This window comes from Apostichopus japonicus, chromosome 18 (assembly GCF_037975245.1).
Source record: "Apostichopus japonicus isolate 1M-3 chromosome 18, ASM3797524v1, whole genome shotgun sequence".
In the NCBI taxonomy this organism is placed as follows: Eukaryota; Metazoa; Echinodermata; class Holothuroidea; order Aspidochirotida; family Stichopodidae; genus Apostichopus; species Apostichopus japonicus.
In genome coordinates this window covers 2,448,236-2,474,626 of record NC_092578.1, presented here as the reverse complement: position 1 = coordinate 2,474,626, position 26,391 = coordinate 2,448,236, and the positions used below count along the sequence as shown (strand labels likewise).

Sequence of the window (26,391 nt, the reverse complement as noted above, 5' to 3'; positions counted from 1 at the left end):
ACAGTACATGTATATCCGTGGGATTAGGGATACACATGCATAACCTATAAGTGAAAACCTACGATACTTTAGAGCCGAAAAGATACCGTCCAAGATTTCATATGTTTGCAACGTTCAAGAAATATGTGGGATTTTCCCATATGTAAGTTTCCATATTGGGCTTTCTATGACGTCACAGATTCCTGGAGATAGTGTGTAATTGACCTTCCAGCCCTATTATATCCGCTTTACTGTTCTACGTACACACGTACGTTACGTATATACATTAGTACAGTATACAGTATTAGTAGAACGCGACATTACATAGAGAGTGAAGACAAACGTTAGTTACCAGGAATTAAATCGTACGCGTACGAAAGTTATAACTTCATACAGACTTCGTAATATTTGAAAGCGTGAGAAAGAGGAGGGAACAAACATGACGATAATAGATTGTACCACTGTTCTTGGGGTTATTCTTACTCTATTAATTCAGGTGGTAAGTAAGCATAGGCTATGTCTATTAAAACAAATACCTTAGTCCTAGCACGGGATTAACATATAACGTCAAAAATTACTATTAGCCACGCTAGGCACAACTTAGGCCTAGGCCAAACGTATAACCATACTGTATGTGTTGGTAACTATATTTCGCATGATGCAGTAACTTAGCAATTTATCTAGGGCCTAATCACTTGAGCCTTACTTAATAGTACTATGGTAGGCCCAGCCAAGTCGTAACTTTAGGCCTGCAAAATATTATTAGTACCTAGATTTATCTACCTTTCTTTGCTGAGACTGATGAAATACAGTTTCTGAGTAGTGAGTGTCTCCGATAGACATCTTTGCTTTTCAAAGCATGATACTTTCAAGAAAAGTCAACAAAGAAAAAGCCAGAGAACAAAACTACAACTCCATTCACTCCCAACCCCAGTCCCCTTACATGGATGCTCACTGTATCATGAAGTGTTAGTTGTTACTATGGCTATAGGTCAAGTGAATTTCACGAGTCCCTTGGAAAGGAGAATGGAAGTATAGCATAATCAGGTTAAAGGTTGAGAAAGAACATGCCCTCAAACTGTTCTATAGGCAGCCAGAACAGAGCTCTCTAGTAATGACATAGCCTACTAACTTAGAATGTCAGTTATCCAGCTGAATCTTGACCTGACTGCCCAGTTTTGCTTAAGAAATCAAAGACCTGCATTGGTTGTTAAACAGGAATAAATAGAGAATTGTGGGAGTTAAGTATGAGATATGGTTGATGAATTGTGAAAGGCAGACAAGTATTAAAAGATGGAATCGCTACATTTTGCACAAATCCAAAGAGTTAATGTACATTTTAATCACTCTCTTTTTATGGTACACACAATAATGTTTTCTGTCTTCTTTGTCAGGTTACTGGTGAATACTGTGATAATGGCGAGTAGTAAGTATGCGATACTATCTTTTCAAACTTTTAATACAGTAGCAAGAGAAGTTGAATACAGTCACCATATAACCTAAGAATAACCACCTTTCTGGTTACAGGAAGGTATAGTATATACATGTATAGTAATAGGGTAATAGTTTAATTTTCTCTCCTATAGGCTCCTTGAAGGGGACTTGAGGGTCCCTCCCAATCCCTTTTTTCTACTAAACTAAACTATAGACTTAGATAAATATGAATTATGTTAAGTTAAATGTATCCTTCCTTTTCAACTACTTTGATTTCTAAAATTAGTTTTGTCATTGTACAATGACTAATATGTGTAACTTTCATGTTTAGGTCATTTAAACACGGTGTATTTGTTTCATTCACAGTTGTTCCTTTGATGAATATTGCTGCGGTTCCATGTGCTGTCGTAACAGTTATGGCTACAGCTTTTGGAACCTATGGTATTTCTGGTAAGCAAGCCGAAAAGATTTGTTTGAAGAGTTTTATTTCATAGCCCTGGGGCTTTCTCATTCCAAATGGAAGTCTACAGATCTCAGTTTACAGACATGCTAAAACTATTTGAACAGTGACGATACATATACTCTATCTTACACATTTAAGCATATTAAGGCAGCTTAATTTTCAGTATCAATGCTGTCCATGTTAAACTTTCACACCTATAGAGAAAATGCCCGCTATCCTGACATTTTCCGAATAACGAGCAAAGAGGAGAAGATTTTTGAAAATTTAAACTTTTGCAGTTTTCTGCAGGATTAACACCTCTGTGAAAGTGCCCCTGTGAGACAAATGTTGACAACAGAATTGAATCAGCAATTGCTCACTATTTAACCTTCAGTTGGTGGGAAATATAGGAGGGTGTATTAATTTCATTGCAATGCTATTTGTGGAACACACTGCAGGTTTTGAAAATAGCTGGCAAAATGTAAAATGATACAGTCTCTAAGAAACAGTTGTTGTAGAGATTACAGTTACAGTTATAACCACTTACTGTGTAAGGCCACTGCTTCAAGAACCTACAGTACTAGCTAGAATCAAGTTCTCACTGCTTTTTTCCTGAATATACAATATATCAGTTACTGCAAAGGCCTTTAAGAGCAGCCCGATAATATTTGCTGATAACAAGGCGTATCACAAGGCTTATGCTAGGTACAGGAACCATGCTAATTCTATGACCGAAAAATGTCAGACAACTTATCATGTTTTCAAGTTCTTAACATCTACAGTTTGCAGAAAATTGCCAGTGTCTCATTTGCTGCTGGCAAATGGCAGACTCTACTGCTAGTTAGCCAGTTAATAACCGGAATCAAGGCCTGCAATTGTGAGAGTTACCTGAGACATACATGAGCCCGCTGTTTCTCTGTTAAACAGATAAATAAATATATATCTGTGAGAGAAAGTAAAGTGTTTGGCCTTTTCGTCCTTACGGACATTCACAGTGGGCCTTCATAGACTTGAATGATTTCAAGAGGGACAGTTTCAACATTTAACTACCTTTTCGTATATTTACTGCGTTAATGTATAATTCATAGTGCGGGGAAAAATGCATCTAGATGATTTGCTACATTCATACTGTAGAAACGTATTGTTCTAATAGTTTTGTCTTTAGGTGGTTTCTTCCCTGATCGTTTGTCGTGATGTAGATATTTTTTGCTCACCCATCTTTACAGGTTTGTAATGTTTATAATCATGATGTCATGCTGCGGTATGTGCAGCTATGCTAAACGTCGCCAGTACTACGGGCAACAACATAACCAAATCATCATTCCAGGTGGGCCAGGAAGAACCACAAATATCACAGCTACTGCATACCCTGTCGGTGTTAGACCACCACCTGGACCAGCTGTACATCACCAGCATGCACTACCACCACAGGCCTACCAGAGCCCCCCTCCTTACAGCGAGGTAAAAACATACACAGACTGTATATATATATACCAGTATACCTTAACAGACTTGTGTGATGTGGGATAGGGAACACATATCACTAGCATAAGGCAGCTAATATTAAAAGCAACATCTTCCTGCATCTTTGTTGCCATAACCTGACAAGGTTGCCATAGCTACCAAGTATTAATCGAAACCAAGATTTCAATCGATGAACCTCAAACACCCTTTAAACCTTTAATCCAGGTGTACTGTACTTCACGATTATTTTGACATTTGACACAAATATTTTGACATTCCACAAAAGGGGAACTTGGGCGGGCAGTTGTACCATGTAGTAAGTACCATTAATCGTTGGGTTAATTTTGAAAAATTGAAGTATTTTCATATGAAACTTGAGCAATGATCAACATAACTTATTGCAAAATCCTTTACAACAGAGTTTGTGCGTTAAATCCTAAACTGAAAAATAACTGAAATGAAGCCAAAAGGTGCATTAACAGAGTTAGTTACTCTGCAAATAACTTTGTCATGAATACCTTCAACAGAACATAAATAAGTAAAGATTCCATAATGAATACAGTTAGTATGGCTATCATGCTGCAATCATCCACCCTCACTAGGAAATATCCGTAGGATATCCTCTTCTTTGTTAAGCATATATATGCAGAGGAGGTGTGTTCTTTTGTTCATAGCCATGCACTTTCTGTTAGATCATATCCTTATATTTAAGCAAACCTTGGAGAATACAGGGAACTTTGATAACATCCGTATTTATTCAGTTCTCATTGTTCTTTATATGACAGTGCTTATTTATATCAACTTAGCAGAGATTCATGGCTGAATGAAGTTTAAATTCCGTGCACCTCTGTGTCAAGTTGATCTGTCATAAGGAAATGAAGTTGAAACCACTTTATTGCACATGAAACCCATGGAAGGCAATACATCCATTGTTCTAGATTTAACACCTAGGTAAAACTGACCTGGAAAAAGTGGTTTTGTTGCCACCTTGCATGAAAGAAGCATAGAAGTGCTTTGTTTATCATGTCTGTTAACTCTCTCATGTAAATGCTTTAGAAAGTGAAAGCTATATTCGAATGATAGTAATAAATTAAACAATCAAATATAACGATCAATGCTCAAAGAAGAGTATTGACTTTGAGTGTTATTTTGATCATATTGTCACGATGTAACCTGTGTCCACATAGCATGTGTCCACGCATCACATATGTAATCTGTGTCCACGTTAGACATATCCATACTGTATGTCACACAATGTTCGCGCCAGTGCTCAAGAAGGGTTGTCAATGACGAGTTCAAAAAGCCTATCACAACAAGAGCCCAAGGGCACTGTGGTTCCTTGCTTGGGGTATATGACAATACACATAATATTATCAAGCAAGATTGGGCTTAAATAGTCCAAGTAATTGTGGTCCTACATGTACGCATAAAGTAACCAACACTATAGCCAACACTTTTGTGATCACAAAATGTGATCGGATTTTGATCAAAAGGCACTTCTGAGATCTAAATATGGCGTCGAAAATGTAAGAAGTATAAGGTCACCTACAAGCCGGTCAACAGATATGATAACATTCGTGACCACAGATGACATGATCTTTAAGTTTGAAAATGTTCCAACACCCCATTCACAACTTGTCCCAAATTATCAACCGTGTCACACCTTGGCATTGGAATTTAATTGCATTAAATGTCTGAAAATTAACTTTGAACTTGTATACATAACTTCACACACAAAGGTCACCCGTAGGTCAACCAATTGACATTTTTGATCGGTGAGACCTAAACGGAGCATCAAAACTGTGAAAATTCAAACATGTTTTCTTTGCCCATTTTCTCCCCCTAAAATACTAGTTTTTTAACATTAGCTGACCTTTGGTGACCTTGGATCACATGACCGCTAAGTTTGAAAATATTCCCCTATACCATTCGCAACTTGTCCAAAAAAATCAACCTTGTCACACCTTGGCACTGGGAGTTATTGCATGAAATGTCTGAAAATTAACTTTGACCTCCTATAACTTCACACACAAAGCTCATCCAGGGGTCAACCTATTGACATTTATGATCAGAAGGTACCTTTAACATCTGAAAATAGCATCGAAACTGTAAAAATCCCCAAAACACGAAAAGGTCACCAGAGGTCAAATTGAGGTCAAGGGTCACCCAGATGTGGGTGGACAATTGGATTACGTAGAAGCAACTCCCAACCCTAACTGACAATTCGTTCTCAAGTTATCGCAAAAATACTAGTTTTTTATCATTAATTGACCTTTGGTGACCTTGGATCACATGACCGTTAAGTTTGAAAATAATACCCTATACCATTTGCAACTACTCCAAAAGTATCAACCGTGTCACACCTTGGAACTGGGAGTCATTGCATTAAATGTCTGAAAATTAACTTTGACCTCGTATAACTTCGCACACAAAGGTCACACGGGGGTCAACCCATTGACATTTATGATCAGAAGGTACCTTTAACATCTGAAACTAGCATCGAAACTGTAAAAATCCACAAAACACAAAAAGGTCACCAGAGGTCACCAGAGGTCAAATTTAGGTCAAGGGTCACCCAGATGCGGGTCGACAATTGGATTACATTGAAGCAACTCCCAACCCTAACGGACAATTTGTTCTCAAGTTATCGCAAAAATACTAGTTTTTTATCATTAATTGACCTTTAGTGACCTCGGATCACATGACCGTTAATTTTGAAAATATTCCCCTATACCATTTGCAACTTGTCCCAAAATATCAACCGTGTAATACCTTGGCACTGGGAGTTATTACACTAAATGTCTGAAAATTAACTTTGACCTCATATAACTTAACATACAAAGGTCACCTTGGGTCAACTTATTGACATTTTTGATCGGTGAGACCTAAATAGAGCATCAAACTATACAAATTCAAACATTTTTTTCTTTGCCCATTTTCTCCTCCCAAAATACTAGTTTTTTAACATTAATTGACCTTTGGTGACCTCGGATCACATGACCGTTAAGTTTGAAAATATTCCCCTATACCATTTGCAACTTGTCCAAAAATATCAACCACGTCACACCTTGGAACTGGGAGTTATTGCATTAAATGTCTGAAAATTAACTTTGACCTAGTATAACTTCGCACACGAAGGTCACACGGGTGTCAACCCATTGACATTTTTGATCGGAAGGTACCTTTGGTATCCAAATCTAGCATCAAAACCAAACATTTTCTTTTTTGCTCGTTTCCTCCCAAAATAAGCACATTTTTTCTAATGTGACCTTTGACCTTTTGACCTTGGTTTCAGATGTAGTTTAATCTCCTGATTCCAAAAAACAAAACGAAAAGTCTGTACAACCATCCTAACTCCGACCGAAAAACTTTGACCCCATATAACTTCGCACATAAAGGTCACACGGGGTCAACCTATTGACATTTATGTTCAGAAGGTACCTTTGACATCTGAAAATAGCATCAAAACTGTAAAAATCCCCAAAAACACGTAAAGGTCACCAAAGGTCAAATTGAGGTCAAGGGTCACCCAGGTGCGGGTCGACAATTGGATTACATTGAAGCAACTCCCAACCCTAACGGACATTTCGTTCTCAAGTTATCGCAAAAATACTAGTTTTTTATCATTAATTGACCTTTGTTGACCTTGGATCACATTATCGTTATGTTTCGAAACGATGCATTACCCCATTCACAACTACTCCCAAAATATCAACCATGTCGGACCCTGTCAATGGGAGTTATTGCTGTTTTTAATATATTGGTTTTTGGCATCTAACTGACCTTTGGTGACCTTTGCGGGCACCAAAAACAATAGGGATCTTCCTCTTACTATGGGCTATCCACCCAACAAGTTTCATCATGATACATCATTTCCTTATTGAGATATCGTGTACACAAGCCAAGCGTCACATACACACACACACACACACACACACACACACACACACACACACACACACACACACACACGCCAAGTTGAACGCATAGGTTCCTTGCTTTGCAAAAAGCAAGGAACCAAAAACAAACAAAAATGTCATAATATTAACAAAATGGCACAAAAATTTAAAAAATAACAATGTTACAAACAACAACACGTCTCTTTACCTGCATGTAAATTTGTTCAGTAACGTATTAAAATTGCAATCGGCTGTTGTAAGTTATTATCCTTTGTACGACTCACAAACAGTAAGTTAGTAACCACTTGTAAGTCACACTGAGGATTATTCTGTGTAAATAAACATAAGGTGCACTGTGCAGTATGTGTCACTGAGTGTCTCCCGCAATGAATGGTGCATCTGTGCGTATTCTGTAACACTAGGCCTAACCTCTAGCAATCGTTAAAGCTGACATATTTAGTCTGTTTATAAGTTTTTGATGATAAATGACACTTTCCATACTTACAAAATGGAGCAGGAAACATTTTTCAATGCTTGTTGGAAATTTGTAATATGGAGATCTAGACATATGTGAATGAAATAGGTCAATGGTTATACCAATGGGTCCTACACTGCATCCTTGATCAGTGGTTATATCAATGGGCCCTGCACTATAGCCTTGATCTTGCCTTTATCGCTTCCTACCATTGAATCGGCTAGAAATTGGACAATTGAGCATTTTATTAGCCACGGTGATGTGATGAGGCTGGCCGTAATAATGTCAATGTTGTCATTTGTCATGAAAAACAAGACTGGAAGTTGGTCTGGATCACTCATGTGGCTGAAGTATAATTGTGGTTGAAAGTAAAACCACCTCGAAAGTCAGATAGTACCTGTTTTGGTTAACAACACTTAAAACAAATTTGCAGTATTTCTAACTCATCAAATGAAGAACGGTACATAACATGCTTCTAAGGTACATTCCATAATGGGCCATATTCCAAGAATAATCGTAAATATATATAGTATTTCACTTCGTTGTAGGATTTACTTCACAATTGACCATGTTTCCCCTGATTTTCCTTGTCTTTCATAGTGTGTAAAAGGAAGATCAGGGTATAATTTAGTGCTTACATTTCATACAGTTGGTTTCCAGGTTAATAAATTTCACTCTCATCATATACTGCAGAAAGTGTGCTTCAGACTCGAGTATACAAAACACTGCTATGCATATTTTGCATTTTGCGATACTCGATAAATTATCACCCTCGTTGTTTTGCTTCATAATTTAAATTTAAAGTACTAAACTTTGTAATAAAGCTTATAATCTATTGAAGATGTATCGTTTATCCTCTTTTTCATCGTAGGTTACATCAAAGCCTGACCTATATCCAGCATACCAAGGCCCACCCACTGCTATGCCTTATCCAACCCAGCAGTACGCTTTTTCTCCTGAGTTCCAGCAACAGCCTATGTACCCCCCAGGTCCACCCCCACCAACCAACGCAGGGCAGCCACCCGCATACACACATATGCAAACTCCAACAGCACCTAGCGACAGTTAAAAATCATATCCACTTCTTTTTGTTTGATTTAGCCTCAAGTTGACATAACCATTCTTTCTGTATAACATTGGACATAAGATTACTCACCAAATAGTTAGTCAAATTCAATATTCATATTAATATTCATGTATCAAACATGGACTGTCGATTACGAATGAAAGGGACTTTATATACTGCATTAACTGGCATTGACATACAACATGACAATTCCATTGATTTCAACACAGTTATGTACATTACAAGTGCAAAATGAACTTTTTGTGATTTTATAATGGTTTTCTTACATGAGTATGAGTGCTACTGTTTGTGAATCAACAATGGCTAATTCTGGAACTCTTACAGCTTTATTGTAGTCTAATTTTCTTAATTAAGTACCTTGCTTGAAATCTGGAAATTTGTCTAAAGGCATCGTAAATCTCTGTTGCAGTAGATTAACAGTACAGTTTAAGTCTAGTTGGTGTTTTCACCGACCTATCAAAGTCACATGAAGAATAGTTAATACCTGGGAAGGTAGCATAGAATGGAGGTCTTTGCAGCCGTGGAAAGACACTTTAAAGGGTCTACAGCCAGATGGTGAATCCTTTGAACAGTAATCAGCTCCAAAGTTGTATTGTGAAAAGAGTACTCTTTGCTAAAGCTTTGGTAACATCCTCAATTTATTGATCCCGGCTCAGTTATGTGGTAAACACCGAATCCTGATACTCTTGTGTTCTCCGAAGCCTTGCAGAACTTTTCCACCTGTTACAAGCTACATCTATTAGGGTAAACTGACTTGTCTACAATTCTAGGCATCTACCATTGTTCCAATGTTGTTTCCCTGTAGGTGTTTAACTATGAGATCTCCGTGTTTTGTCACTGCAAACCTTTCCACAGTGTTTTCTGTATAACTCTGTAAGTGTTGCGTCTGTGAAAACTGCCCTGTTTGTCTTTGCATTAGACTACATAGTCCAGTCACTTTAATGGGTGAAGCCAGCTGTTTAAAGGGTCATTTTTCAAATATTAAAAGTGTTATGGAAATACGACCTGGACTGATAATGGTATTTTTTAACATTCTTTAACATAGCAAAATTAATTCTGTGCCTCAAGACATTCTTTAATGTACCAGAACATCCAATCAACATAAAAGTAAAACTAGAACTCTCTGAAAACTACCCCCACTTCCTTTTTGGGAGCATTTTTCCTGACAATTTGTGGATGAATTACAAATCATTTAAGAGTGAATGCTTTTACTAAAGAGGAATCAAATTGTTCATTGAACACTCATTGAACTAGGAAGACTGTTTTATTTACAAGCAAAAAGCCAACCAAACATTTGATTTGGGGTTTTCATATTTGAATGTTTGTCAAAACTGTATAAACTTAAAATTCTTATACAGCTTAAAAGAAAATAAGTATTTCCATTTTCGTTGGAATCTGCAACATGGTTTTCTGCAAACAATTTTGCCGCATTGTAACATTTCATTCTTGAGAAGTATTATCAGCAAATGGTTATGATTCCAGGGTATTGTTTATTATTACAATTGATTTGTGTCACATGGGATACATAAGTCAGATAAGTTGTCTAAATGGTTCCCCTTTTAACTTTGATTTGTTATTGGTGTTATTTCATTTTTCATCTTTGGTGTTTATAATCCAGGTACTTGGTGGTTATACTTACAATGTTATAATGCTTTATTTATACTACTATGAAACGCATTAAGTCCTTCGCCAGTAAACATTTTGGAATAACCAGGTAGGATTGAATAACACACCTTTTTGATAAACGAGGAATTTTGAAACCATGGTTCAGTGCTTTAAAGAAGTTGTGGCTGTTGTGGCTAAGTTTAATGGGTTAAATGAGAGTTCTGTTTTTCATTTGAAAACAAAAATTTGTCAACCCTCTAAAGTGTTTTTGTTTTAAATTCAAGGAGTAGTAAAACCTGGCTAAGCTGAAGGTTCTTTTAACAACTGTTTGGTATAAACTTCTGATTTTCTATAAATGTTATCCACATTGTTTGTGAATTCTGTGAATTCTCCCCTCTATGATTTTTTTGTTGTTTTAATTGGTTCATTTCATTAATGAGAGATATTTTGTACTCGGGCAAGTAAGGGGAGGAGGGAGGGGGGCGGTAGGGAGGGAGCAAGGGTGGTTGTATAAATCAGTACCATTTAAGATTTCTGTGGTAATTATTCTTTTTGTCAATTAATATTAATTGTGTCTGTATATATTTGATCTTTTTACTATGATAGTGAAGTCGTTGGTTATCAAGTGCAAATTATATATTTTTGTGTCTAATATTTCTGTCTGCCATTCATGCAACAATCAATTAGGATATGTGAAGGGTTAATACAATCTGTTTCTTCTTTGACATTACTCTTCTTGTGCATTTATTGGGGATGTATATATGACAACATAGCATCACAAATGGACCAGAAAATTATAAAGAAGTTTGAAAAAGCCAAGAAATTATAAGATTGGAATAAGGCTTGGACCTATCATAATCATAACCATATCATAAAGTCCTATGATCTACCTAATGAATAATCCAGCTGTTAGTGGGTGGCAATGGACCTTGGATACTGATTAACCAGGAATCATACTGATAGACCAGGGATCATACTGATTAACCAGGGATCATACTGATAGACCAGGGATTTTTAACCGATTTCGTAAAGAAATAAGAGAAGACAATACAAACACATTCAGTGATCTCATCTTTTGAAATGTTATCTGTGGAACTACAAACTAAATAAAAAGGAAATGAAATGGAAAATAAACAATAAAAAAAGAAAAAGATGGTTGTGCTTAAAACTGAACCAATGCAAACAAGGCATTACTTAACACAATGGCATTGTTAAAAATGGTATCTGAGAAATAAAATGAACCAAACATGATATGCTTGTTATTTTACAAATTACAGAAAGATTCCTACTACTATTTTGAACTAATTGTTACAAAACTTGCTTGTTTCAAATATGGAGCATTTTGCTTGATGTTGGTTGCTTCACAAACCCTACCATACCATGACTCAGACATTATGTTAGCACTAGAAAAGGTATTTTAATATCCAAAGACCCATGTTAAGGAAAGTATAGTTGCTGCATTAATGCAGATATACTCATATTAAACTTAACAATATTTCACATATCAATTTCACATATCAATTTATGATATCAGTAACTGTCAGCTTGCATATATTAGCTCCCATTAATTCTGTTCTAATTTAATCTTAAAGTTAAGCGTATCACCCTACAATACAGCACGTGCTCACTGACTACACGATTACCACAGTACTTTCCTTAACCATACTTGCCAATTCAAATTTGTGAGACTGATGGTTTGGTGTTACCAGCTCAAGGAATGACTTTGATGTAGAAACCTTCAACCAGTAGAACAAAGTATAGAAGATTTGTCTTGTATAATAGCTGAAATGAGTTTTTAGGCGTATTTGACTTTTCCGGCAAGAATTCTTTGCGGGGTTGCTTAACTACGGGGTTGCTTAACTACGGGGTTGCTTAACTGTTGCATCTAACTTATTTTATAATCTTGTCAATACACTAACAGTGTTTATTGACTACTCAATGTTTGGGGAGAATTTGGACCACATAGCCTCCAGAAAGTTGAAACATTTTACAAAGAGAACAATACTAATAAGCATTATCAGGGAATTAAAGCCAACTTATTGTTGTTATAAAACAATCAAATTACATTATTTCACTTGCTGGTGCTTAAGGAATCAGTCTGTGCTTAAGGAATCAGTCTGTGCTTAAGGAATCAGCTTAAGGAATCACAGTCCAAGTTTTAAAGTAACGGTGAATTATGATGGAATTGTGCCAAAGAGTGAAAATAAGTGTCATGAGTAAACCAACTCATACTTTATTTTAAGAAGACAAAGGTTTTAATCTATGTCGTTAATTTAATGAGGTGACCACCACATCAATACAACATGGCTAAGGTGTGAGGGAAAGAAGGGGGTGTTTCTTAATAGTAGTTTGTTCAAAAATCACATATGTTGGTCTACAACTACATTGTTCATTTACATTTGTTTTACTCTACACTACGTTGTTCTAAAACCACAAGGAAGCTGTTAAGCCCCAACTATGTGTCTGACACTACTCCTGGCTTCCCTATAATAATTCTTACATACCGCCCTCTACTTCTCTAACATCCTTTGCCACCCCAATAAATGGGATGGTAGCTCATTAACACTTAACTACATATTAATGAAATAAAGATGTGTATCACTATCAAGCTAATCTTTCAACAAGGGAAGGGGGTGATGGGTTTTGCCTTTGCTAATTACATCTATTACATTTCAAACTACTGTTTAAACTTAGCGATTTCAACTCTGCTGCCCTCTTCCTCCACTAAGAGTTTCCTAGAGCTTGCTCCAGTTCTGCACGTCTTTGTTGGACCTTGGCATAGAAATACCGACGTACGGCTTCCTGGATCCATGGCTGGAGGTAAAACTCACCGTGACGTTCATCCTCCGGGTTACCAACGATGTCTTTCATAGTCTGAGAGAAAGGACCAAAAAAAAATCATACAAAATTACGTCATTTGAAATGAAATCAACTTTCTTATTTTTAGTCAACTTTATACTCAACATTTGATTTATTTCCTTTTTTAGTTAAACTCATCTGTGATCTGATGTGTTCATATCGAACCACAAACTTCTTACAAAGATTGATTCATATTTGGAGGACCTCAAAGGATAGAAGAAACAAGGAACACATCCTTAAGTCTTTTTTTTTTTTTTGCATTTTCTTCTCCAAAGTGTTATGTTATTTAAGCAAATATTATTTTTCTTTCACACTTAAATATAACTAAGAGGAGAAAACATTAAATTCAGACACAAAATGTCATAAAATATCAAAACACAAATCTAAGCAGTTTCACAGAATAACAATTTCAAATGTTTAAGTTTTTACGATGTGATTAAATGTGAGGACTATTAAGAGTGATGGACTCTACAACAGTGCATATTAAAACAAAAAAGTTCCCCCAAAATAACGAGTGTCCAGTGAAACATCAAAATTCAACACATTTTGGGATTGTTTGATGGAGTGTACAGGATAATTGAACAGAGATTGTTCATGTTGTTACATTTTAAAAAGTAACCTCCTCCTACAAATTCATGGAACCTGTATGATACTTGTGACCTTCCCTTCATTAGTTTTTGCATGAAATAATAGTTAATTACTAGTAATTAATAAAAGTAACTTTGAGAGATGGCCCATTGATAGTAAATTCTCCCATAGAAACTTGTTTACATCTTGTTCTATACTCATTGCAAATGGATAAACAAGAAGAACCACGAACAAAAATGCAGCGCTATAAAGAAGCCCAATGTATTGTACAGAAGCTTCAATGCCATAACCCTGAAGCCTTGGTAAACTACATCTAAGCTTTGAACTTTGCGGTAAAGTTTATTGAAAAAGAAAGAAAGAAAGGTGGAATTGAAAGAATACACATTGAATCCTGAATCTATTGAACTATCATGTTTTTATCAGATTTAGACACAGAAGATGCAATCTTTCTGGAAAACTCTTCCAAGCATATATTATGGCATTGTGTTGGTTACTATTATTAGCCAGAAAGAAGATACTGGCAATCATTTTCTGACTTTACAAACTAATTGTTTATTAAAACAGCACTATTCACACACGATTATATATATATATATTTATATATACATCGCAGATAAATATCAGGTCCTTTCATAATATTATTTTGTGATGGTATAACCTCACAATCCAAGGTTACTAGGGTTGGTGTGAATGACTATAAAAGAATACATGTATCCAGTTTAAACTCTTTGGCTTTGAACTATGCCAAAGTTCAATCGTAATAATTATTTCAAGGAACAAGACTGCCCCCCCCCCAGCCCATGGAAATGTATAAACAACTTGATCATTTCAGTCTTCATTCAAGTCAGTCATTCAATATTTACTTTTGAAAAGTGAAATATCTTCAAACCCGCACTTTTAGAGCTTTAATTCACCCTGTGTTATAGATGTAGCTCGTGGGTGAGAAAAAGCAGTTCTTGTTGAGTCAACCACCAACTTAAACAAACTCAAATGCAGATTTTAGGGAAAACAAACCTGTTGCTAATTCCTGGACATGACCCCAGTACTCAGTGAAGAAAAGTAAAGCAGAGGAGAAGAGATGAAAAGTTTTTTGTTGTTGTAACAAACCAATATTTAAATTCTCTATCTACCCTTAACCTGCCTCCCCTAACCCCCCCCCCCATTTAAATCCTTCCCCGAATATAAATAGAAACACTCACCCTAAGATCCTGACTCTGGGATACTAGGAACTCGCTGATAAATGCTTGGGGATCTCTGGCAAAGCCAAGCATAAACTGTCGCTGAATCTTGAGTTGGTTGATGGTGTCGACGGTCTCATGAATCTGTGGAGATGGAGAGATAAAGAAGAAAAGAATGAGTCAAATATTACTGATAATGAAAGACAAAAAGAGGGCTGGCCGTACTTAATCCACACAAAACATCAAACATAAATGCTTGCAGATAAAATAACCTCTGGTGAATCACCACACCCCACCTGATATGATTTATTGAAAAATCTTCACTTTCTAATAATTCAGCTCAATAGCACTGAAATTGATCCAACTAAAACTCTGCTCTAAATTCATGAACTAATAAATAGCTAATTAGCAAGGAATTCATAATTCAAATTAATCTGACAAATCTATTGTACAAGCAGTTTTGTAACTTCTGTATTAACACCACAAGTACAAACCTAATATTGAACACTACTTCATAAAACAAACATCCTGACTAATGGAAATGAAAGTTAAATAGTATAAGCTAATAAACATGCATTAATTATAACAAGATTGTGGAATAATGGCTTCAGATTCAAAGCCAATAAAAAAAGAGCTTTAAATTATTATTTTGTTTGTTCTAGGTGTTCCAGAACAAAGTAGCACTTCTACTATTGCATAACATAAGAGTTTCTCCCTATAAAATAATGGAAGCAACAGGTAACAGTAGCCCCCCACCCTCCCCCACCCCCACAAAAAAACTTGTCTGTTCTTTGGTTAAATAACATTGTGGATTATGATGTAATTAAATGATGTTGTTTTATAACTGGAGGGATGGGGAGGGGGGGGGGTGGTTTATTAAAATACATGTCATAAAAGGAATGACATAATCAGACAACCGGCATACACTTCCCTATTGTCTCTCTCACAGTGCATCAAAGCTGATTACTAATTTAATGTAATCTCAACAATTATCAACAAAAGGTTGAGGATGGGTCAACATCTTGGCTTAAACTAAAATCAAGTTCCATGGACTTGAAATTGAACATAAAAATTTGACTCAATTAACGTCTGTTTTTTTTTCTCACTGGGACTGACATTTTCAAACATTTTTTAAAATTATTTTTTATTTATTGTAATTTTTTAATACACCTCACACTTGGTACAGATTCATATAGAGATGTCTAACAATTGTGAGTAACATCCTCATGTGACTTCATCAGTTCTAAAGAACTTCTGTAAGATGCGTGAAAAATATTCTGTGGTAATTACCACAATTTCTCTGATTCAGCCGCTGCTGGCTAAATATAGATAATCTTTATATTATTTTTCTGGTCTTTTTTTTCTCCTTTTTTTAAAGCAAACATGTGATCGGCCCGGTAGTTTCCTCTCTCCTGTTAATCCCATGATAGCCCGAGGCATTCCGACTGGCAGACAATTCTACCTTATACTAACTGTTCATCAGTTTACCCTCTGAAACCACCAAAAACCGATCTCAAGTAGGAATTATTCGTAAGTCTATGCCTCTGTTATCTTCGGTCAATAGTGTTGTTTTCATTACAACAACAGTCCATTGTCCTCTGTGTATACACTAATTCATAAAGTTGTGTTATTCTTTGGGTTTAGATCTTGGCCAGCCAGTTCACCTATTGTTCTTATTTTGCCTTCGAGGCATAACTGGTTACTCCTGAGGATCAATGGGGCAAGTCATGGACCACAAGGTAGGAAAAGCATGAGGGAAAAACTCAAATGCAGATGTTGGTTGCGCTGCAATTTTTCGGTAGGTTAAGGCACTCATGAACATAAAAAGGTACTATTGTACAAAAAAAGGAAAAAAAACAAACAGGAATGAGGCATAGTCATGCCTGCCAGTTTAATGTTGGCTCATTGTAAGCAAACTGTACAAAATAAGTTTAACAAAGGTTAATGGAGGGTATATTTATTTGAAACTAAAAAGAATTTTAAAACTCTTATTCACATTATGTATATATTTCCTTCTAGTGTAATATACAAACAATACTCTAATTTTTATCTGAATAGACACAAGACAATATGAATAACACAATCTGCACAAGACAATACACATCGGACGATAGACACAAGACAATACACATCAGACGATAGACACAAGACAATACACATCGTACGATAGACACAAGACAATACATCCAGAAATAAGTCAGTGTGTAACATGTGTTCGTTGATCAGAACTGGGTTCAATCATCACCATATTATGAACTGTGTCAGCTTGCAATGAAACTTGATTAGTCCTGTTTCTGTACTGCATTGCTATGTGGGTCCTCAACACTATTGTTTAATTTTGAAAATTGGCCAAAATCATAAAAAATAAAAAAAATAAAAAAAAATTGAACATTTCATTATTATTAATCCTCAGAAGTTGGAGTACTTTTAGTTCAAATGAAATGGGATGGTCTGTTTTTGGTTTGTGTATTAAAGTCAAACTGTACTGATAATCTCACTCCTACCAAGGTCTATACTTATTCAGAGAGTTGTCATTGAATTCTCAATAACTAGCTGCCTTCTAGCTTTGGAATGCTGAATAATCTAAAGATCTAAGAGATGGATTAACAGACCTTGTTGTCAAGATTAGCAATCTCTTGTTGGCTGGTAGTGGAGAGGAGGAAGGATTTCATCTGCTCCTTCAGTGTATCATCCTAAAGAAAGAAACAGACAAGGTTGAGAAACATGTCAAAAATACTTGGAGAGGCTTGAAACTGTGACAAATAAAGGGAAAGGAGGGGGAAGAAGGGGTAGAGGAGAGGGAGGAAGTGGTAGAGGAGGGGAGGAAAGGGTAAAGTAGGAGGAGAAAGAGGTAGAGGAGGGGAGAAAGGGGAAGAGAAGGGGAGGGAAATGGTAGAAGGGAGAGGGGGAGAGTTGTATACTTGTGCCCATGCCCACGATTGTAGCTTAGTCTGCCTTCACAGAAGCAGACTAGAATGCCTGTTATACTATGATACAGCTTAAACACACTATATATGTTGTGACAATGAACTGCTACCAGTTTCAAAGTAACAATAGTTGTGGTTGTATTGTAATGCCAATAAAAGCGCAGTGATGCTTAAAATCCTTCCACACCTTCATGCCTGTGTCTACTGTCATTTTAAGTAGTTATACCTTAGCTCCAGCCTGTCTTACTTAAGATGCTTTCAACTAATTATGTTTATATCAAAACAATTAGTTAAAAACACACATTATGAGTTGGAAGGACCCCATTGATTACACAATTCCCTGTCATTTTCACTTTTATTTTATTCACTTGCAGTTTTCATCGTCTCATCCAAATTTTTAAAATTCCACGGGGTACTTAGTCACATGAAAGCATGTTACTGTGCTCCCTAACATTAAGAACAAAGGGACTTTCCACACAGAAAGTAGGTGCTAATACTCAGCAATACAACTTTGACCTATTGCCAACAAAAAGATGTTTTATACTTTCCCCCTCAAAAGTGTCTTCTAATAAATGATTAATTAGCTAATAAACTTGTATCAAATTCCCGATCGTACTTTTAAACGTGTTTTCTTTATCTCGCCAACAAACTTGTCGACTAATGTCATCTTTGTCATAAAGCACCTGGTCAACATAAACCATCAGTTTCCATGCACACTCAACTTTACTAACACATTAATATATTAACTATTACACCGTAGCATGGTTAAAATTGGTTACATTGGCTACAAATGACAGATATAATTTTGTGAATCTGATAGAAAGGTCAAAGAGAGAGATAGACAAGATTGTTAACAAACTGCATATCAACTGCTAAAACCCTGAATAGATATAAATGTTTAAATGTTAGAAGGCCAGACCAGTTTCGATCCTAGAGGGATATTCTTCAAAGGCGAAATGTTTACCATTTCGTCTATGGGTAAACTTTTATTATTATTTTCATTATTAGTATTAGTCTAGGCCTACTTTTACATTTTGTAAAGTGCATCTAAGCATTTTTCATGGAAATTGCGGTATATCAAATATCAATTTTATTTTTATATTATTACCATTGATAATGATGTTTAAGTGTACAAATGCCTAATCATATATCTTCTTCTATCCATTTCCCATTGATTTCTTGAGAAAAATCTTAAGAACAACTTACAGGGAATTGATTTAAGAAATATTGCACTTTTGTTTTCTCCATTTCAGTGCAACAAAGGTACTATAAGTGAAGATTTTACAGTAGCAGGTAAATGATATCATTCGTGTATATACACACTTCAATTAACCTATGAAAATTCTGTAATATTTTGTCCCTTGCTGGAAATAAATATATGAATGAATGAACGAACGAATGAAAATCCTTCTACGATGATCAAAACATCAGTTTCCTCTAATGGATTGATAGGTCATCATATATAACCTCAAAATATGCTACTGTAACAAACACATCTGGTGAGAGTTTACTCTGCTTTTATGGCCTTAAAGTAAGTTACGTCAACAAACATTTAGGTTGCCCTCCACATTCAACTTCTTTTGAGGGTGAGGAAACTACTTTAGGAACTAACAGCCAAACTGTTGGAATGCAAAAAGTACAAAATCGACACATTTCTCAGACAAATAGGTCAAAGCTTTTGCATCTAGCTGTAGTAAATACAATCTTACAAAAGTAACCTAACCGAAAAATACTATCCTTTTCAATATCACCTCCACTCCCCCGAGTTATCTAACCAAAAATACTATTCTTCTAATATTACCTCCACCCCCCCACAGCAATGGCCCCAAGACTAGCCACACCCTTTATAAGTTCAGTCGGTAGAGTGCTGAGTTTTTTCATCTAGAGGTCACTGGTTCGAATCCTGTTCTTGCCACAAACTTCTTTACACTTTTCCATTGTCTCAGATCTCCAAGACAGTTTTTCCATTTGTCAATTACTAATATTATATATAAAAAGCTGAATTTCTCTTGAAATCCCTTCCCTGCTGCTTTCTGGGTTGTGTCAAATGAAACTGGGGGCGTGATCCCTGGTTACACAGTCTGCAAGGTACCGTGGCTTCTGACTGGCGCCCTCAAAAAAGAAATGGCTATATAGGTATCGCCACCAGCTAAGGGCTGGATGGCTCAGTTGGTCTTGTATAAAGACAGAGGTCACTGGTTAGAAACCAGTTTTAGCCATCCATTTGCTCACTCTCTTCCGAGCCCTTTATAAGAAAATCAAAGCAGCATACTCACCACTTCAACATCAATATCATAGCAGGCAGTCTTCTTCTGGTCCTTGCTATCAACATTGATCACATGGTGTATCACAATTGGGTCAGGGGCGTGGAGGAGGCGATGAAGTCGCTCAGGGATTTCAGAAAATTTCATCCGCTGACATTCAAAGATCTGAAGGAATTAAACAAATCATAATTTCTTGGTCAAACTTAAATCGCTGAATAGGTTCATCCAAATACGTACCATGTAGATTGGTAGTCAATTTAAAAAGGCTTACATTTTATCATAAATTCCTTATTTTATGCACAATGAAGGACAAGAAAACAGCCTTCAACTTCCTGAAACGATATGTGGGGTAGGGGTGGGGTAGGAGTGGGGTGGGGTGGAGGATGGAGGAGGTAGAGAAAGGTCAATCTTTCTCCTTTTCTTTTGTCAATACAACACAATTTGGTGGGATTTAGAGTGAGGTACAGCTAAGTGCTGTGATAAGTTTAACCACTGTTAATTAACATACAAAGCATACTTTTGCTGCTTGTGGGGTGCATAATAAACAAAGTGTCACATCTTATCAGCAACCATCAAATCAAAGTCTAGGAGAGAAATAACTCATTATTGGAGAGATCATGATAAAAAAGTCAAGATAAAGATATTAAAAAGTGGAATAAAGAAAATGGGTAGCTCCTTGGGTACCAGGAGAGGTCATACTGGGGACTTAATGGTCACCCATACACACTTGGAGATAAAGCCTGGACTGTGTGGCGCTGAACTATCAAAAATCACAGACAACAGACTGTCATCCAGTATTTACAAATTGAAGTGGAACAACCTTTTGGGAGAGGCCCCCCTTTATCTGAAAATTGTGTCATACTGACCTAACAGAAGCATTGCTGTGTTACATCTCTTTTCAAATCAGAGAGAAATGGGTCTATAGGTCTCCAGCAGGAGAACAAAAACCCTGTAAAAATTAAGTGACTTAATAGGTACTCCTTGACAGCAATGGCAGAGTATTATAACATCATTCCGAACATGAATCAAAACCATAATAAAAGAAATAATACCACTTTCAAGAATTTTTACTTGTTATGACAAAACTTTGCTCTTATATCATGTCAAGTGAGATTTAAGGTGGCAAAATAAGGGGGACATTTTTTTTTAGTTAACTTAAAGACTGTCTTACTTTGATATGACTGTAGTAGGCTATTAAGCTGTATATCTCATCAGTAAAAAATGTATATAAAATTAATCCTGAATATGGTGGGTTCACCATTACCATTTATACAGCCTCTCCTCCTACCCTCTCTTAGTGCCACTGTCTTGCTATGTATCTCATCGACATACCTGCTGGGTACTCTCTCTCATGTGGGTACTACAGCTTGTGAACCATTATATACTGTCCCTCATGACCACCCCCACCCCCTCCTACCCTCTCTTAGTGCCACTGTCTTGCTATGTATCTCATCGACATACCTGCTGGAAGTAATTATCATTATTGATGTTCTCCCTCTCATGTGGGTCCTGCAGCTTGTGAGTCTTGATATACTGTCCCTTGTGACCACCCCCATCCCCCTCCTACCCTCTCTTAGTGCCACTGTCTTGCTATGTATCTCATCGACATACCTGCTGGAAGTAATTATCATTTTTGATGTACTCCCTCTCATGTGGGTCCTGCAGCTTGTGAGTCTTGATATACTGTCCCTTGTGACCACCCCCATCCCCCACCTACCCCCTACCTCCTAACCCCCTCCTCTCTTAGTGCCACTGTCTTGCTATGTATCTCATCGACATACCTGCTGGAAGTAATAATCATTATTGATGTACTCCCTCTCATGTGGGTTCTTCAGCTTGTGAGTCTTGATATACTGTCCCTCGTAACCACCCCCACCCCCTCCTACCCTCTCTTAGTGCCACTGTCTTGCTATGTATCTCTTCGACATACCTGCTGGAAGTAATTATCATTATTGATGTACTCCCTCTCATGTGGATCCTGCAGCTTGTGAGTCTTGATATACTGCCACAAAGCTGTAATTATCACGGGGCGGGTCTGAGTGTGAACGCCAAGGAGACGGGCGAGACGAGGGTCCAGTTTGTACTGTGGTGGCTGTTATAACATTAACAAAGTAAAAACAAAAGAAAATGAATCATATTCATAATCATTAGCTTAAATCTATCAATGGTTTATCTTGCATTGCACCCAACACATGGCCTATTGTGAAATAATAAAATAATTGGAAAAATCTATACAGAATAATACCAATACAATCCAGAAGAACAGACATTCCTTAAACAAACAGAGAGCAAAACCAACTGGATTCTAAAACATGATAATTTACGAGGGCGCCGCATATCATGAGCCTGCTTTGTTTCGAAAAGATCCTGAATGCCGGTTTCTAACAAACACGTCATCGATAAACAATCAAGTAGAAATAATTTGAAAAGACGACTTGGTAATCCTATTTCAGGAGGTTTGCACGCACAAAACAGCGGGCCAACTTTTCTGTATAGTTGTGCCATCGACCTACAATAGTTGTAAAGTATGTCGCAATATTTTGGTGCGCGTCAAAGGCTTGACCCATATTATCAGATAGTTCTTGAATGATTACAGCCTACAAACCCACTTTCGTCACCCACGTAAAAAGAAGAAAAAAAAACAGAAAAAAAAAGAAAGAAGAAAATACGGAGAATGGCGTCTTTTGAAAAGGGGATTCGTGATGAGTCTATTGGTGATAACTAGTCCATGCGTGCAAGAATGAGAATTGAAAAACTAAATTAGACCAGAAAGATGGCATACAGATCCACAGACAAACACACACACAAACCAAATGAAACAAAAGCCAAAAAAAACCCTGATCTGAATGGTAATTGTTGAGGCCCTGAAAGAGGGCGAACTCCACTCATCAATCAAAGTCGTATTTATGATTACAGTAAATGGCTTAATAATAGACATTATAAAGCAGGCATTATAAAGGTAGAAAGGGGGGTAAAAGAATAATCTCAATCATACGAGAATGCTGTCGGCGCCAGAATACCGGCTCCATCATCCGTCTTCGGGCATATTTTAGGAAACTGTGTCAAGGTGAGTCGGGTATGACGCGTTTGACTTTGGCTGAGTTCAGTTTTCTTTCATGAAAGGTTGCTACACATGAATGGTAAATTTCGGGGAAGGAAGGGCTACGAACAAGGGTTAAAAGGGGGATATAATAACTGAAGAACTTGTAATAACAATCTTGTTACATGACTTGGAATGAAAACAAATACTATATAGTGCATTATATCTCATACAAAAGAAAAGTTGGAGAACTGCCTAAAAAAAGATTTGCCCTTGACCTTTACAACCAATGTGTTGTCCTTGTCCTATGATCACCGAAAGCACATAATTCCTTCAACACTGAGTAGATTCCTTGCTTCTGACAACCAACCAACCCCCCCACCCCCTCCCCCCAAAACATACACACATCATTGCCACAAGTATGCACAACAACCTGATTTTTAAGTTTCATTTTAAAGAACTCATCCAACCTAATTTTGTTATTTTAATACTGCACTTTTTTTGCCATAATACAAGCTTTTAACTGTCTGAATGCAACATTTTGTTTAATTTTCCACATGATTTGCCGACAGTGTACTAAAGTTTCATAGCAATGTATCTAACTACCTTCATAAGCTAAATGTTGACAAGTTGCACATGATCAGAGGAAACCACCATTAAAATACAAACTTTGTCCAATTGTATTTCCTTGAGATACAGGGCTATTATGAATCTCACTTTTTGAACTCTGCTGAACCCAAAAGGGTTTCTGCTCCCCTTCAACCAAATATTCCAACATGGGCAAGTAGCTGCATGCCCTGTGTGTCATTTGGCAACACTCCCCCTTCTTGAGAATTTGCTTACACAGTTTTCACCTCTGGTATGTTCAACAACTATTTCACATTTTGACCTCTACTGACTTCAAATGACCTCTACCCCCCCCTCCAAAATGTAGATTTGTTACACATAATATCATCCCCCCCCCACCATAAGTGATGCATATACAACCATGCTTCAATTTATGATTCTGGAGATACAAAGCTTTTAAGATTTGCATATTTGACCTAAAATGACCTTTGGCCCCTCCTCAGTCAGAAACTCAGTATTTGACAAAATCACATGACAACTCAGTATTGAAAAATCACATGGCGAGTGTGATATTTGCCATCATTTCCTCTCTTGAGATATTGTGCCTACAATGCAAGGAATCACAGACATACATATACACCTTTACACACAAACACACATACACAAACTTGACTGTACCTCACCAGAAAGAGTGTGTGGTCGGTTAACTAGCATCTACCTTCAAATTACATGTCAGATGTACTCCTATGAAACAGAGATGACATCATCAAAAAGGATTACACTTAGTACCTGATGGTCCAGCAGGAGCAAGAGGGTGCACTTCACATTCTCACTGCCTGGTCTCTTCACCTGGAATCCGTCAGTTTCGTTTGTGTTGCTGGTACGATGCCACTGTAAATATATATGTATGTGATAAATTACACAAATAAAATGACCACCTGAAAATCTCTGTGTTGAAGGTTAAATTCCCACCACTTAATACAAATAGTAGATTAACCCATTATAAATGCAATATTATGTTAACACTATAAACTTATTAACAAGACCTGGTTTAAGCACAAATGTGTAAATCAAACTGCCCCCCCCCCCACCGCCCCCTCTTATGATACCAATCGTCAACTTTTTTAACCATTCAAGTTCTTATACTATCCAAAGAAATCCTTAAAATTGCACATTGTTTCCAAAAAATAAATTAATAATACCCATGCAAACACCATGCGTACAAGTTTTAGTGTTGTTTTGCCTTTTCTATAGCTTATTTAGCAAAGTTGTGTTTTTAGATAAGATTAGAATCATCCACACTTACACAAATGACTTAACACAAAAAACTCTGGACGCCTCTCTTTACCAGATACACCCAGATTTGACATAGATCGACCACCCCGGGTTGCAATATTCCCCTTTACTGACTTGAACCGACCTAAATATGCACTTGTGGATGATGGAAGTTGCACCCCACTAGGAGACCATTGCTTGAAATGGTCTATTAGTATGGGTGTCATGTTCACTGGCCTCAGGATGCAGTCTTGATAATTCTCTTCTACTTTAAAGAGGATATATGCCTTTTTTGTTTTTTAAATATTTAAATTTACCACAGTAGGATATTGTAAAACTATACATTACACCCTTTCATCACTGGGTTACCTTATAATGACACTTCAACATTTAATGACCTTTCACTTAATGGTTTCTCACTTTGCTATAAAATATTTCCGTACATTTCTGGAAGTGGTCTTGTCAAACCATAAAACAAGAGACATCATCATCCTCTCTGTGTCTCTATCTGGAGAATATTATTGCCATCAATAGAGCAATTCTTTAAAGTACCTTTTTGAGTTGATTTTGGATTTTTTGTTTTTGCTGTTGTTTACATTAAATTGATATAAAAATTTCATAACAATATTTCTCATACAATAGATTTGGTAAAGTTGACAAAGCAATCTGTTCATTCTTTCTTATAGAGCAATGTGAAGTTCCTCTCCCAACAAACACAGAATGCTCTTCGACCATATAACCTAACCCCTGCTGAAATTTAGATTAGGAAGTAAAGGGGAAAAATCCATCCCATTGTGTGCGTGCTGTGTGTGGAATAATTGTGCAAATGTGATGCAAAGTTGTTAAATTATCGTAGCAAATATATGTAAGCACTTTCAACTATTTCTATTACAGTTTAATTGTCTATAAACCAGGCCCTCCTTGCTCTCATAACAAAAACTGGATCATCTCCTAGCCTGAGAGGAAGGACATCAGGCGACAATACTGTGCTGCGACCACTTTAACTAACCTTCTAACCACAAGTATCTAACTTACCCTGACTAACTTACACCCAAGCACAGAGTAATTCAGTCATAAACAATACTCCATCCTATTTGCAAATATTACATAGAGAGTATCCACAAATATACCTAGCAGCAGTACAGGGGAAGTATTTTACACCTTGTTGTAAATAAATGAAGATCCACGCTACAGGGAGTGATGAGAGGTACCCTTCGGTGACCTCACCATTTATTTGAAAACAGAATGATATGGAGGCTCTCATCTCCATTGGAGACAAATCAGATAATAATACTGAGCTGTGTGTAG

General features: G+C 36.7%; 3 protein-coding genes across 4 annotated transcripts in view; 2 read left to right on the top strand and 1 right to left on the bottom strand.

Annotated features, from left to right (window-relative positions):
- LOC139958666 (26S proteasome regulatory subunit 8) overlaps positions 1–26,391 on the top strand; it is a 204,192-nt gene that overhangs the window by 158,513 nt on the left and 19,288 nt on the right. The window lies entirely within an intron of this gene.
- Positions 272–11,110, top strand: LOC139958670 (uncharacterized). The gene is made up of 5 exons (XM_071955925.1): positions 272–478; positions 1,374–1,405; positions 1,780–1,863; positions 3,082–3,316; positions 8,565–11,110. Exons 1-5 carry the CDS (start codon positions 419–421, stop codon positions 8,760–8,762), a joined length of 609 nt encoding a protein of 202 aa, XP_071812026.1. The 5' UTR covers positions 272–418; the 3' UTR covers positions 8,763–11,110.
- Positions 11,444–26,391, bottom strand: part of LOC139958665 (SWI/SNF-related matrix-associated actin-dependent regulator of chromatin subfamily D member 1-like) — a 135,248-nt gene continuing 120,300 nt past the window's right edge. For both annotated transcript variants that reach the window (XM_071955919.1, XM_071955918.1), the window contains 6 exons: positions 24,598–24,699; positions 22,132–22,293; positions 20,214–20,366; positions 17,623–17,703; positions 15,032–15,154; positions 11,444–13,259 (listed from right to left, as the gene is read on the bottom strand). In XM_071955919.1, coding sequence (XP_071812020.1) covers positions 13,110–13,259; positions 15,032–15,154; positions 17,623–17,703; positions 20,214–20,366; positions 22,132–22,293; positions 24,598–24,699 — 771 coding nt within the window. In that variant the 3' untranslated portion in view covers positions 11,444–13,109. The remainder of the gene's footprint in view (positions 13,260–15,031; positions 15,155–17,622; positions 17,704–20,213; positions 20,367–22,131; positions 22,294–24,597; positions 24,700–26,391) is intronic.

Excerpts from the sequence above, each read along its gene's own strand:
- LOC139958670 (XM_071955925.1), top strand. The coding sequence starts at position 419 with ATGACGATAATAGATTGTACCACTGTTCTTGGGGTTATTCTTACTCTA. Across the intron at positions 1,406-1,779 it reads TACTGTGATAATGGCGAGTA|TTGTTCCTTTGATGAATATT; the intron begins GTAAGTATGCGA and ends TTTCATTCACAG. Across the intron at positions 1,864-3,081 it reads TGGAACCTATGGTATTTCTG|GTTTGTAATGTTTATAATCA; the intron begins GTAAGCAAGCCG and ends CCATCTTTACAG.